This window comes from Microtus pennsylvanicus, chromosome 9 (assembly GCF_037038515.1).
Source record: "Microtus pennsylvanicus isolate mMicPen1 chromosome 9, mMicPen1.hap1, whole genome shotgun sequence".
Classification (NCBI taxonomy): Eukaryota; Metazoa; Chordata; class Mammalia; order Rodentia; family Cricetidae; genus Microtus; species Microtus pennsylvanicus.
This window is the reverse complement of record NC_134587.1, coordinates 65141724-65154482: the sequence shown is the minus strand read 5'-3', so window position 1 is coordinate 65154482 and position 12759 is coordinate 65141724. Positions and strand designations below refer to the sequence as shown.

General features: G+C 45.7%; 1 protein-coding gene across 5 annotated transcripts in view; it reads right to left on the bottom strand.

The window, feature by feature from the left end:
* Mcph1 (microcephalin 1) overlaps window positions 1-12759 on the bottom strand; it is a 199832-nt gene that overhangs the window by 130119 nt on the left and 56954 nt on the right. For all 5 annotated transcript variants that reach the window (XM_075986286.1, XM_075986284.1, XM_075986287.1 and 2 more), the window contains 2 exons: window positions 5026-5063; window positions 3009-3171 (listed from right to left, as the gene is read on the bottom strand). In XM_075986286.1, coding sequence (XP_075842401.1) covers window positions 3009-3171; window positions 5026-5063 — 201 coding nt within the window. The remainder of the gene's footprint in view (window positions 1-3008; window positions 3172-5025; window positions 5064-12759) is intronic.

The following is a 12759-nucleotide window of genomic DNA, read 5'->3' as shown; positions in this document are numbered from 1 at the left end:
TAATGGCTGCCGCTGAGAACTTAGCATCTACATCACCCTCTGCAAGGCCTAGGGGACAGCATAGAAAAGAGGGTACAAAGATTATGACAGCAGAACGATGAGAAGAGTTCTATGATTCTGATTTCTTTGTCTCACGCATTGTTTTTGCATATGACTATGGTGACAGTGGATAGTAACTGGGGTGGTTTGAATGAGAAAGGCCCCCACAAGCTCCTACATGTGAACGATTGGGTGGTGTGGCCTTGTTAGAGCAGGTGTGATCCTGGGGGTGACATGTGAACACGCTGAGAGGGCTGCACCTCTTGTTGTTTTTAAATAACTTGGTCAGTTTCGTGAAGAGTGATTTATTTAAGCAGCCCTGATTTGAATGACCGTCTAAACATAATGAGTAACTGGAAAATCTGAGTGAGGAGCTGTCCTCTGGCACTGAAAGTGGTCCTTGTGATGTGCTAGGACAAAGTAATGCAGCTTGTTTCTGGAATGATCTAGTTCTGGAGAAGGGGAGGTGATGTAAGGAGGAGGTGGAGATGAGCCTTGAGTCAGGCACTGAAGACAAGAGACTTGTAGGGGGAAGGTTATTCCAGAAGGCTCACGGCCACTCGGGGTGGCAGTGATATTATTTTGGTAGCAAAACTATTTGACACTTGGGGAAGTGGAAAAATGGAGTTTCTGTTCCATTTTTGGAAGGTCCATGAAGTAGACAGAGCAGAGTTTAGGGGGCCGTATGTGATTAGTGAAGAACTGGCAGACACTGAGCAGAAGTGTGAGGGTTCTAATATTGTGAGGTGCAAAGGGCATCTCATTTCCATTCCTCTGTCCTCCAGAATGGGCGGGCCTCTTGCCTGAGTCCAAATTGAGTTAGGTCTAGCTTAACCTGAACTATGGGAGGATTTCTGACAGCTAAAGGAAATGAGCATTTTCCAGGAACTTGAGGAACTGGTTCCCATCAGGCAAAGGAGTCGTTTTGCTTACCTGTGGCAGAAGGGACATGTGGCTCTCTACTGACATGTACCTGTGGCTGCATATCAAAGCCCGTGCTGGCCTCCAGGCTCCATCAGTCCCCACCCTAGTCTAATTCTTGCTCCAGCTACTGGCCTCCCTCATAACCATCCCCCAGTCTCACTATTCCCACACCAACTCCTCTGCTTTCTCACTATGCTCTATTCTAACCATTTGCTATTCTCCCTTCTCATGTAAATGCATAGCCCTAGCCATGCCCAGTTGGTTTCCTTTTCTCTCGGCTCTAGACTCTTCCAGATGCCTCTGGATGTTCTCTCTTATCCACAATAAAAAACCTTAACTATACCATGTAGCAGGGATGTTGGCAGTTCCTTTGCTGTGCCCCTTTACAGACAAGTGTCTTTCTGTAAGTTGACAGGGAGTGTTCCAACTCTCATCTGGTCTCTCCTAGCTGCCCAACTCTCAGAACAGACTACCACAGAATCAAGTATGGATACCTATATATGTAAAGAATACCCTTCTGCAGTCGGGTGATGGTGGTGCATGACTTTAGTCTCAGCACTCGGGAGGCAGAGGCAGGTGGATCTCTCTGTGAGTTCGAGGCCAGCCTGGTCTACAGAGTGAGTTCTAGGACTGCCAGGGCTACACATGGAAACCCTGTCTTGAAAAACAAAACAAAACAGATCAGTTTTAATGTTTTGCACATCATAATTTTAAGCACACATCTAAGTCATTTTGTGTGTTTTCCTGTGTGTGCACATGTGTGTGGATGCCAGAGGTTCCAGCTTGTGTCATTCCTCAGAAGCCAGCCACTTATTTCCTGAGATTGCATTCCTCACTAGGACCCGCCCATTATCTGCCTGTAGCTGCCTCCTCAGTGACAGAAGAGATTCCAAGTTCACGCAGCACACCAGACTGTTCATGTAGGCCCTGGGATTTGAACCCAGGTCTTCATGCGCAGCAAGCACTTTAGCGATTGCAACTCTCCCCATCCCTCTTAAGCCTTTTGTAACAGAGAGCGGGGTTATGACACGGGAAAAAGACTTAGAGCCATTCTTAACAGTACATCTGCAGCTTGTTTTCACAGCATAATCCTACAGGATTAAATTAACCCAGTATTAATGTAGTACATTCTTGGGCGAGGAGAAGAGAGCATGGGAGGCAACGTAACACAAGTAACCAATGCTGCTGCTCCCATCAGCAGTGAGCTTATGGGCTTTGAAGTGACCCCTAGGCTGAGGATCAAAAGGAAAACACACTGACTGACAGACTATCACAATCTATCAATTACGAAAACGATGATACATTTTTAAAGACTGCCTTAAATGCACAGAAAATAATGTTAAGGATACATGCGTGCTTGGCGAAACATATCCAAATGGGATTAGATGAACATGTTTCATCCTAAGCAAATCCATCTGTGCAAACAATCTCTGGAGGGGTTTTTTCTTTTTGGCTTCTGAGCCATCAAGAGCATAGTTCACATCACTCCTTAGTCAAACACACAGCAACCCTCACTGGCATGTGAGAAAACCCAGTTTGTGTTTTCAGCCCAAGCCTGTTCTGATCTTATTTCCACTGGAGGCTGGGAGTTTAAAAGGCCCCCGCTATCCTCTAGGCTTAGCCTCACCACACTCTCTGAGCACTCTCAGTGTGACTGCAGGAAGAACACCCTCCCTGGCTCTCAGTGTGACTGCAGGAAGAACACCCTCCCTGGCTCTCAGTGTGACTGTAGGAAGAACACCCTCCCTGGCTCTCAGTGTGACTGCAGGAAGAACACCCTCCCTGGCTCTCAGTGTGACTGACTGTAGGAAGAACACCCTCCCTGGCTCCCAGTGTGACTGTAGGAAGAACACCCTCCTGGCTCTCAGTGTGACTGCAGGAAGAACACCCTCCCTGGCTCTCAGTGTGACTGACTGCAGGAAGAACACCCTCCCTGGCTCTCTTCAGCGCATGTAAGTGCAGGCATGGCTGCTCACTTCATCGCCTCAGATGGAATGGATCTAGCAAGCACCTCATTTTAAAGTAAAAAATGAGCGCAGGCTTACCCATTCGTAAGAGAGAATCCAGCATCCCCGGGCAATCCCCATCAGCACGTTCAGGGTGCGGACAGACTTCCCCACCAGCACGTGGGTGGTGGACTCGCAGACCTCAGGTGTAAACGAGAAGCCTTTCAGTGTGTTCACCACCTGGATGATGAGAGTTTGCTTCCTGTGGACCAGAGAGTCAGTAGTCAGCCATCACGCTGTGTGTCCGTTAGACAAACAGAGGCTCAGAATCTGGCTTCATTTTAGCTACAGGGCTCACACCTTGGTTCCTTTACAAACAGGAACATGGGATTTAGGGAAACAAGAACTTTTCAGATCTCAATTCCAAGCCCATGAGGCTACCCACGGTGTCTCCAGAGTCACACAGGCTGTCCAGGGACACACGGGCATTGGAAGTGAGCCTCCTGACAGCAGTCTACTGTACACCATGCACTTTCATGCATCTCTGACCAGTGTGCACATGTTCTTCTAAACTATGCATGTGTGTGCACATGAGCCATGATGTGTGTGGATGGCAGGACAGCTCGTGGGGGTCGGTTCCTTCCTTCTACCACGAGAGATCTAGGAATGAACACCAGGTCTGGTAGCGGAACCTTTGTTCACAAGCACCCCACTAGCTCAGAACCTCAATTATTACTTGCTTATTTTACTTTGAAAACGTAATATTATTGGAGTGTCAAATGCAGTTTTTCCCATTTCTTCCTCTCCGCTGGGGCAGCACAACGGGTGGCCTGCAGTGACATCTCCTAGTGCTTGCTGGCTCCTGAGTCTTATCTTGGGTAAATAGCCCCCCAAGAGCTCAGCCTCCCCCTGTGAGAAGGGCTGACCTAGCTCAACTTCTAATCTTAGGGCTCCACAGAGTGGGTGGAGATGGCCCCTCTACAACGGACTTGGAGACGCTGTGCTTGTTAGCATCTCAGAGAGGATTAAGTTTAGAACTTCTCTTCGGAATATCTGGTCTTGTCTGTTCCAAGCCTGGCAGTTACAGCAGCTCATGAATGTGCTAATTGGGAACAACTGCCCTTTTATGGCCTTGTTAATCAATGGAGAATCAGACCATCCAAGGTCTCAAGATATGTAAAAAGTGTAAGAGGAGAAGGGATCAGGGGACTGCACTGCCGAAAAGAAGAGTTTTCTTTTAAAACCTTTTAATGAGAAAAATAACTGGCTGTCTTTTTTTTAACTTACAGAATAATCAAGGACTTTATCACCTTCATATTCAGTATTTCCAGAGTAGACTATCTGAAGTGTTCATGGCACACCGAAGGTATTAATAACAGTAAGAGGGCACTCGGTGCTTAAAGTGTCAGTCCTTGTTTGCACGCCATGGGCAGGAAAAGGAGCCCACCGCAAACGTGTTCTCCGTGCACATGCTTCCTGCAGCATGTTTTCCCTGAAATGGCTCAGTGTTTTGATGAATGTCTTAAAACCTCAAAACTTACAATTGATATAAAAAAAAAATGTGGTTTTCCTCTTTAAGCACAAATTTGAAAATCCGTTGCAAGGAATATAGTACTATATATTTTTGTTGGATGTTCTTTATTGTGCTAAATGTTTAAAGGAGATGATAAGAGCCAGCCAGCAAGCCATTAACCCTTCCACGAGATGCAGAGATATCTGCCTTAGACCACATGGAGAAAGCTTTCTGCCATGGTGTTTCTTCAAGATCTGTAAGAAAATGTTTCAACCCACACTGCTCAGTTTATTGAACATTCATGGGGTAACGGGTGGAAAACAAAACCATTAGGAATTAAGCAAGCAAAGAGGACAACAAAAATAAATAAATAAATAAAATCTCTTAATGCTATGCAAAGGACCCAAAAAGCTTTTTGTACTTGACAGCCCACATTTAACTACATTTTCAATTTCTGATGACATTCTAACCCCATACTAGTGATATCAAATAAAAGTGATCCAGTCCAGTTCTGTAAATGTCCTGAAGGCACGAAGACCTACAGTATATACAAGGCTAAATTTTTACAATGAATAGAAAGTTATCAAAACAATGAGTACTTACTCGGATGGCATGCTTGTCATGACTAATGTTCTCATTGGCTAGAGATTGCAAAAGAGAAGAACAAAAAAGAAGTCAAAAATATATGAAAATTTTCCCACAGAAATAAACTTTAATAAGTTTTTTGAACAGTTACATCACTTAAACACAAACATTTAAGCATACACACACACGCACAGAGATACACGCACAGAGATATATCTCTATATTACTGGAAATAAAACCACCATGGCTGGGAAGGCAGAAGCTTGCAGCAGCTCAATGTGTGTGAACACTCAGGAAGCAGAGATAGATAAATGCTGGTGCTAGCTCGCTTTCTTCTCTTTAGTCAGTCTGGGACCCTTCCCAGCCACAATGGACTGTGTCTTCAAACTGTGGGCCTCATGATGAAAAGAACAGTAACGAATCCACTCGTGTGTGAGTGTGTGTGTGTGCTGCAGAAAATGTAAGTGTCATGGAAACAAACTTAGATACATGAGTGCGCTACTCCCCCTCCCCCCCGCCCCGCCAGAATTTGCTGATGTCTTTCAGCCAGTATGTATTCCGTGGGATTGTGTGAATTTTGCAACTGAAGTGAGGAGCCTCACTTGCTCTTGAATGGAGAAAGCGAGGAAGGGAATACAAAGGCCTTCAAGGAGGCGCCTGATACTAAGGGATGGGGCCCAGACACGTACACTTAGGGAACATGGAGATTGAAAATGTTGAGGGAAAATGAATCTAAAAGGTACCCAGAGGAAGAGCTCTGAGGATGAGTTAAGCTAATAGAATACCACTTCCTTCTAGAATATCACACTGTTTCCTCTTCTGTACTTCTGATAATCCATATGGAATAACAACAGCACAGCTTTCTGATTGGCTCTAGACACACCCAACATTATTCTTGTTGTACAGAGCATTGGGGACTGAAGACCCTCAGCCCCTGAATTTTCTATGACCTCTTGCCTGCTGAAGTAAACAACTTGTTTTCCTATGCTTGCAGCTGCTCTGAGCACGAGACCCTCATGAGTTCCTGATGGCAGAGTGGTTTCTGGTGGGCTTGCAGCTCAAGAGTTATGTGAGCTAGGGCATGGCCATTAGTCAAAGAGAGCCCTATATAAGCTGGAACACAATAAAAGTGGCATTCTTGTTGCAAGGATGACCATGTCTCTGTCTGTGTGTGTTTCAATCTCCAGCCCCTTGCACGACTCGCAAGCCATCGTGTGGTAGACAGGCGGTACGGTCCAGGTGGACTGTTCAGCAGAGACTATCCTTTAGTGTCATTTCTGACAGGGCGGGGGTCAGACAACCCAGGGAGCCACAGGCCAGGGGTGGGATAGCCCAGGAGCCACAACTGCAGGGAAGGAGCTGCCTCTAGCCTTCTGGAGCTAGGCAATTTGATGCCAGGCATCCCTGCCCCACCTCCCTGCCCCTCGTCCCCTGCCCGCCACCACTTTTCTTTCTTCCTTCACAAGGGTTTAAATCCAGCCAAGTCATCTCTGGAGTGACCACATGGGTTTAAATCCAGTCATGTCATCTCTGGAGTGACCACATGGGTTTAAATCCAGCCAAGTCATCTCTGGAGTGACCACATGGGTTTAAATCCAGTCATGTCATCTCTGGAGTGACCACATGGGTTTAAATCCAGCCACGTCATCTCTGGAGTGACCACATGGGTTTAAATCCAGCCACGTCATCTCTGGAGTGACCACATGGGTTTAAATCCAGCCATGTCATCTCTGGAGTGACCACATGGGTTTAAAAACCAGCGATGTCAGCACAAGGCTGGCGAATGTCAGCTTCCTATGTGTGTAGACTCTAACCTCCAGACTCTAGTGCTCTGCTGGCTTCACAGTTCTACGTGGAGGTCTAGCAAGGGTTTTCTATTTAATGTGATCAAAAACTAAACCACTGCACTAGCCAGACAATTAGGAAAGAAAAAGAAATAAAAGAGACCAAAACTGGAAAGCAAGTAGTGAAACTACTTCTACCCACAGATCGGATTTTACATGGGTTGTTTTTCTGGCTTTTTAATAAAAGTACCCACAAGAACTAAATAAATTCAACAAGACTTCAAGAAGTAAGATCAACACACAAAACCAGTTATTCTTCTACAACTTAGCAGCGAACGATCAGAAAAGGGTATTAGGAAAACAGTTCCACTGACAGCAGTATGAAAAGAATAACACAGAATAAATTCAATAGCGAAGGCACAATACTGTCTACTGAAAATGAAAAAGAGCTGTTGAAGGTCAGGGGAGAGGCTTGTGGGTAAACCGCTTGCTGTACAAGTGTGAGGACTGGAGCTCCGATCTCCGGGAACCGAGCAAATACTGGACAGGCATTTGTAACCCCGTTACTCAGAAGCCACAGGAGATGGTTACAGCAAGTTGGCTAGCTAGATTAGTTGAATCACCGAGCACTGGGTACAAACAAAAGACCTTGGCTTACCATATAAAGTAGAGATGGAGCAAGGAAGACACCTAATGTCAATCTCTGGCCTCCCCCTACAACTCAATTATAAACAAACAAACAAAAAGATCTCAAGGGCCAGAGAGATGATTCCTTGATTAAGAGCACTGGCTGCTCTTCAAAAGAACCCGTGTTTGCTTCCCAGCACCTACATGGCAGTTTACAACCAGCTGTAACTCCCATTCCAGGGGATCTGATGCCCTCTTCTGGCCTTCTAGGCCCCAAGCACACGTGTGCTACACAGAAATACACGCAGATAAAATACACATAAAGATAAAAAAGAAGTATTAAAAAAAAGATCAAAACCTCAATTTAAAAACTACACAAGCAGCTCTAAGAGACAAGGTTCCAAAGAAAAGGAGCAAATGGCCATCAAGTAAACAGAAAGATGCTGCACATCCCTAGTTACCAGGGAAACCACTACAACCCATCGAGAGGATACATCACGCTCATGGTATCAGCAGTTTAAAACCAACATGATAGAAAACAACAAGCCTGATGGGATTGTGAAGAGGCTGCAGACTCGGATGCAACTGGAGGGAACAGTCACAGCACACTGCTAATCTGGTCACGTAGGCTAGAGCCTTGAAATATATCCAGTGTGACTCCTCCCATTAATCAATGAAACTCCTAAGAACATGACAGACCTGTACCTGTTAGAGATGAATGCAAAAAAAGAAGACTGTTGATGGATGGAAAAATGGATGGTTGTATGGCAAAGTAAATACAGTGCCCAAAGCAAAAACGGCAAAACATCTGACTGCAATCTACAACAGCTAACCTTGATTGCCAACTAGATAGGTTTAGAACCACCATGGAAATGAACCTCTGTTTGCTGAGAGGCATTACCTGGATTAAGTTAGCTGAGGTGGGACCCATCCTAAATGTGAGCAGTGCCAGCTGATGGGCTGGAGCCCTGGCTGAGCACCAGTGCCAACTCTCTCTATTCTGGGCTGCGGTTGACATGTGACCAGCTGTCCTTGACTCCTGTGACCTTGTCCACCCCACCACAATGGACTTACTCTCAGACTGTGAGCCCCAGTAAGTTGCTTTTGTTGGGCATTCTGTCATAAGCAACAAGGCAAGCAACTACTACATAATCAAATGATGTTTGTTTACAGCCATATAGAGTCCACCCAGCAGAGGCTCAACTAATTCTCTTCTACCGGAGTTGGAGTCTTCAATGTCCCACAAAAGCTTAAGTGCTGATGCTGGAGGCAGTGGGACCTTTAAGACATAGGCCCTAGTGACAGATCTTTAGGACAATGGGGAGAGGGGGTTCTTGAGTATGTGTATGTGAGGGGGGTTACAGGAGCATGCCACCCCTATGCTCACTTCTGTTTCCCTACCACAAAGATGAGCAGCTTTGCTACACCATAAGCTCTTACTGTGATCTATCACCACAGGACAAAGCAACAGGGCCAGCTGATTCCTAAATCGTAAGACGCAATAAACACTTCTTAAGAGAGCAGTCTCAGGTAGTTTGTTACAGTCAACTACAGCTGACCAACACATTCAGCAAAACCATTTCAGCACGCCTGACAATCGAAAACCGACTTCAAGGGCACTCTGAGGCCCACAGAGTGTGAGAGGCCTACAGCCATAACAAGGGTGGCCACCAAAGAAAAACAGTGAACTCTAGAGGCCTAGAATATGTGCTTCCAAAGTGGCATCTGGGGGATTACAGTTTGGTGTTACAGACTGAAAAAAGGATCAGGAAAAAGGGTTTAGCCAAACCAGTTCCTAGGCACGGGTACGAGACAGTCACTAAGCAGGCCAGGCTCTTTCCTAAGCCACCATTGTTCTGGCATCAGGAGAGCAGTGCAGAGCAGAGGGGAAGGGGAAGGTTGGAATTAGGCGGTGACTCACAGCACATGGCCTCCGGGACCATTAATTCTATCTTTTCTCTCAATCAATTTGCTTATTCTCCTTTCAGCAGGAGTAAGAGCTTTCTGGTTCCCTCACAAATAATTGTGTTGAATATTCATTTTATATTAGTGCAAGATTCATGTTTGTACCTTGAAAAATAATCTTTTCAGTTTTGAGAGTCTTCTGAAATACCCAGCAGACTCTGAAGGAGGCCAGTGAGCTAAGCCAGTACAGAAAGCACCACCCCAGTGTACTGCTCAAGGCCAAGCCTGAGAAGCCCACAGCAGAGCAACACATCTTTCATGGGCTTTTGAGGCGGACTTGAGTCCCTAGAACTTTGCTGACCATTTTTCTCGTTTTCAATTTTGTTCTCTACTAGCTTTTGTTTTTATTTGGTTAGATAGATTGATCCCTGCTAGGGAAAGCAATGTGTAGGAATTTGCTTGGTTGGTATGGTCATTTGATATCCTACATAAATAGGATCTAGTTTCTTCTGAGGAAGAGGAAACAGGGGGCTAGCTTGTGAATTTATTTTTAACTGTTAAGTCACAGTAAATCAGGTCTGAGGATGCCTCAGTACCTAGAGTCCTTACACAATAAACTATAATCTTATTTAGTGTGTAAGCTCAGCAAAAGCCTAACTTAGTGATAAACTTTGAGATAAATAGCAGAGTCCCAGCCAGGTATAGTGGCAGTCAATGACAGATAAATGGGTGGATGATCAGGCCTTGTTCAGATGAGGCAAATGCCCATGTCACACCCACCAAGCTGCTGCTTGTCCCTTCTGATTTCTGCCTTCGAATGCTGCCTGCTTTGTGTCCCGGACTGGGTCTCACTGAACCGGGATGCCCGACTTACAAATTGCTCTTTAAGTTCTATTCAGTTTACTCTGTAAATTAAGACTGCCTAAGATCTGAGAGTAAAACAGTCCCACTGGTCAGCCTTACAGACCAGGTTATAGAAACACACACCTTTAATCCCAGAAGCCACAATAACATGCATCTTTAAACCCAGTAGCCACAATGACTTACAACTTTAATCCCAGTGGTGCACGCTTTTAATCCCAGCCCTAGAAGGGAATATAAAACGGGGGGTGTGGGGGGAAGTCAGCTCTCAGTCTCATTCTGAGATTCCTGGAGGCAGGATCGCCATTTCAGACTAAGGTCGAAGTAAGAGCCAGTTTTGCTTTTTGGATCTTCAGACTGAACCCCAATTTCTGACCCTGAGTTTTCATTAATCGTGCTTCAACTGAGGGATCATGTGAAAGTACCTTCTAGGCTGCCGTACCTGCGAATCTTTCCTAGCACCTGAGTTATAGGCTAAGTCCTTCCTTGGTTTCAAGATCCACAGACTTGTACTTTAAGTTTGGAGTTTATTTGGACAATGTTTGGACTGGCTGGGGTCCAAGACTGGATTACAGCCAATGATTAGCCAAGCTCGATTCAGTTAGAGGCATTAGAAGTTTGGCGGCTTGGAAAAAAAAGGCCTGGCTTCAGATGGCGGATCATGGTTTGGAAGGGGGATAAGCAGGATCATCTGAATCCACAGGTTGGAAGACAGCCAACTGAGCGGAAGTAACAGGTGAACCTCCCCCTGCATAGAGTGACTGGAGCCATGCTTGCCTACACGCCTGTGCATCCTGTGCACACCGGGTGCCCTTTGAAAGGACGGAAGAGGGCTGCAGATCTGGAACTAGAGCCACAAATGGCAGTGGGTCACCATGTGGGTGTTGGGAACAGAACCTGGGGTCTCTGGAAGAGTAGCCAGTGTTCATAAATGCGGAACCATCTCTTCAGTCCTAACAGAAAATATTTTATTGGTTGTTATCTCTGGCTTCATCCTCTCTCTGCCCGTACCTATCCTGTCCATGTCCTCAGAATGCCCGCCCCAGCCTCTTCCTCCAGTCACTTTCTCAGTGAAATGATGGCAAGAAAAGCTGAGTACCCAGACTGGGCCCTCCAATTAGTGGGTCTTTCTTGAATCTCCCTTGGTCTTTGGCCAAAATCTTAAGCATCACACAGAGAAGCTGTCTTGGAAAAGCACAGCAGGGGCTTTGTCCAACACTGGGAACTCAGTATTCTAGCTACAAGACACAAAAGGACTTTGAAAGCCCCCCCATCTTAATCTCTGCACACACACCCCCACCACCCCTTCTTAAAAAGAGGAGAAAATCAACAGGGCGATGATCTATACATGGTTTTACTAAGGCTTACATCTCGGCCAGCTCAGTTAAGAACAAAGACTTAGTCAACAGATGTACTCTGTGACTTGTAAGTCGATCACCATAGTGACAGCAGAGCCAGGCAAAGCTGAAGGCTGAACAATCCCTGTGTGACTCCACCTTGTCACTCTCTCTCTTCCTTTCTGAAGCTCCCAACCATCCTCAAGGCCGACAACCTGGCACAGGCCTGAGTGGCACATTTATGTGACACTTGTGTACTGGCTCGATAATAAACACGTATGCTCTGTTCCCTCTTTGGGCTGTCAGTTTCTCTCAGGAGGCTCCCTGAGGGGAGGTGAAAGACCCTGACCTTGGGAGGCATCAGCAGGCTCTGATGACCACAAGCAGAAAACTTCTCTAGGCGAAGTTACTTCCCCCATGCTACTGGAGACCCACAGAACAACGCACCAGAGTCAATTATACAAAACGAGAAAGTAAAAAGCAAAAGGCTGCTTCCAAGAGCCCTCAGGACTGTGCTCCAGAAAATCTTCACAGTGCCCCTGTCACCGGCTTTACACTTGACAGGTCACATGACCTTTTCCTACATGGCTGTCTCACCTGAGAGCTACTTTAATCAACTATTTCCAAGTGCTACATAATTCATAACCATATTAAAAGTGTTGAAGATCTTCATAGTATAAATAACACAGGTCAGATTTCAGTGATGGAAATGAAAGCTGAGTGAGTTTCAGTACTTGATTCTCTTCAGTGACAATAATCTGAAGGTTCTAGATCCAGTGAGATCCACGGTGTAAGATAACAGTCACAATGAAAAAATCTAAGCAGAAGCAGGACACTTTGATTAATGTTATTAGAAAAGACCAGACTAACATTTAGAAGGCTTGATACACTAAATATTAAAATGTCAAGCAGGGATTTATTATACCTGAGACCTGGATGGCCATAATACCTATTCCGATTTACTGGAAGCCAGTTCTCTATGGCCAAGATGAACTTTCTAGAAAACACAAAGCTGGTTAAGAACTGCCCCAGCCTTTTGTGTTGACAAGACTCTCCCTGCTTTCAGAGTCCAAAATAATGCCCCCTTAACATCTGCCTCAGTGACCCAGAAGTCCTCTGCCATGTGCCCTTGTGCCTGTGAGATAAACTAATAGCCTGTAGTCAAGATCCTTGGTCCTTCCTTCTCTTTCCATCATTCTCCACGAGGGGACCCTTCTGTTAGGACAGTCTGAACAGGG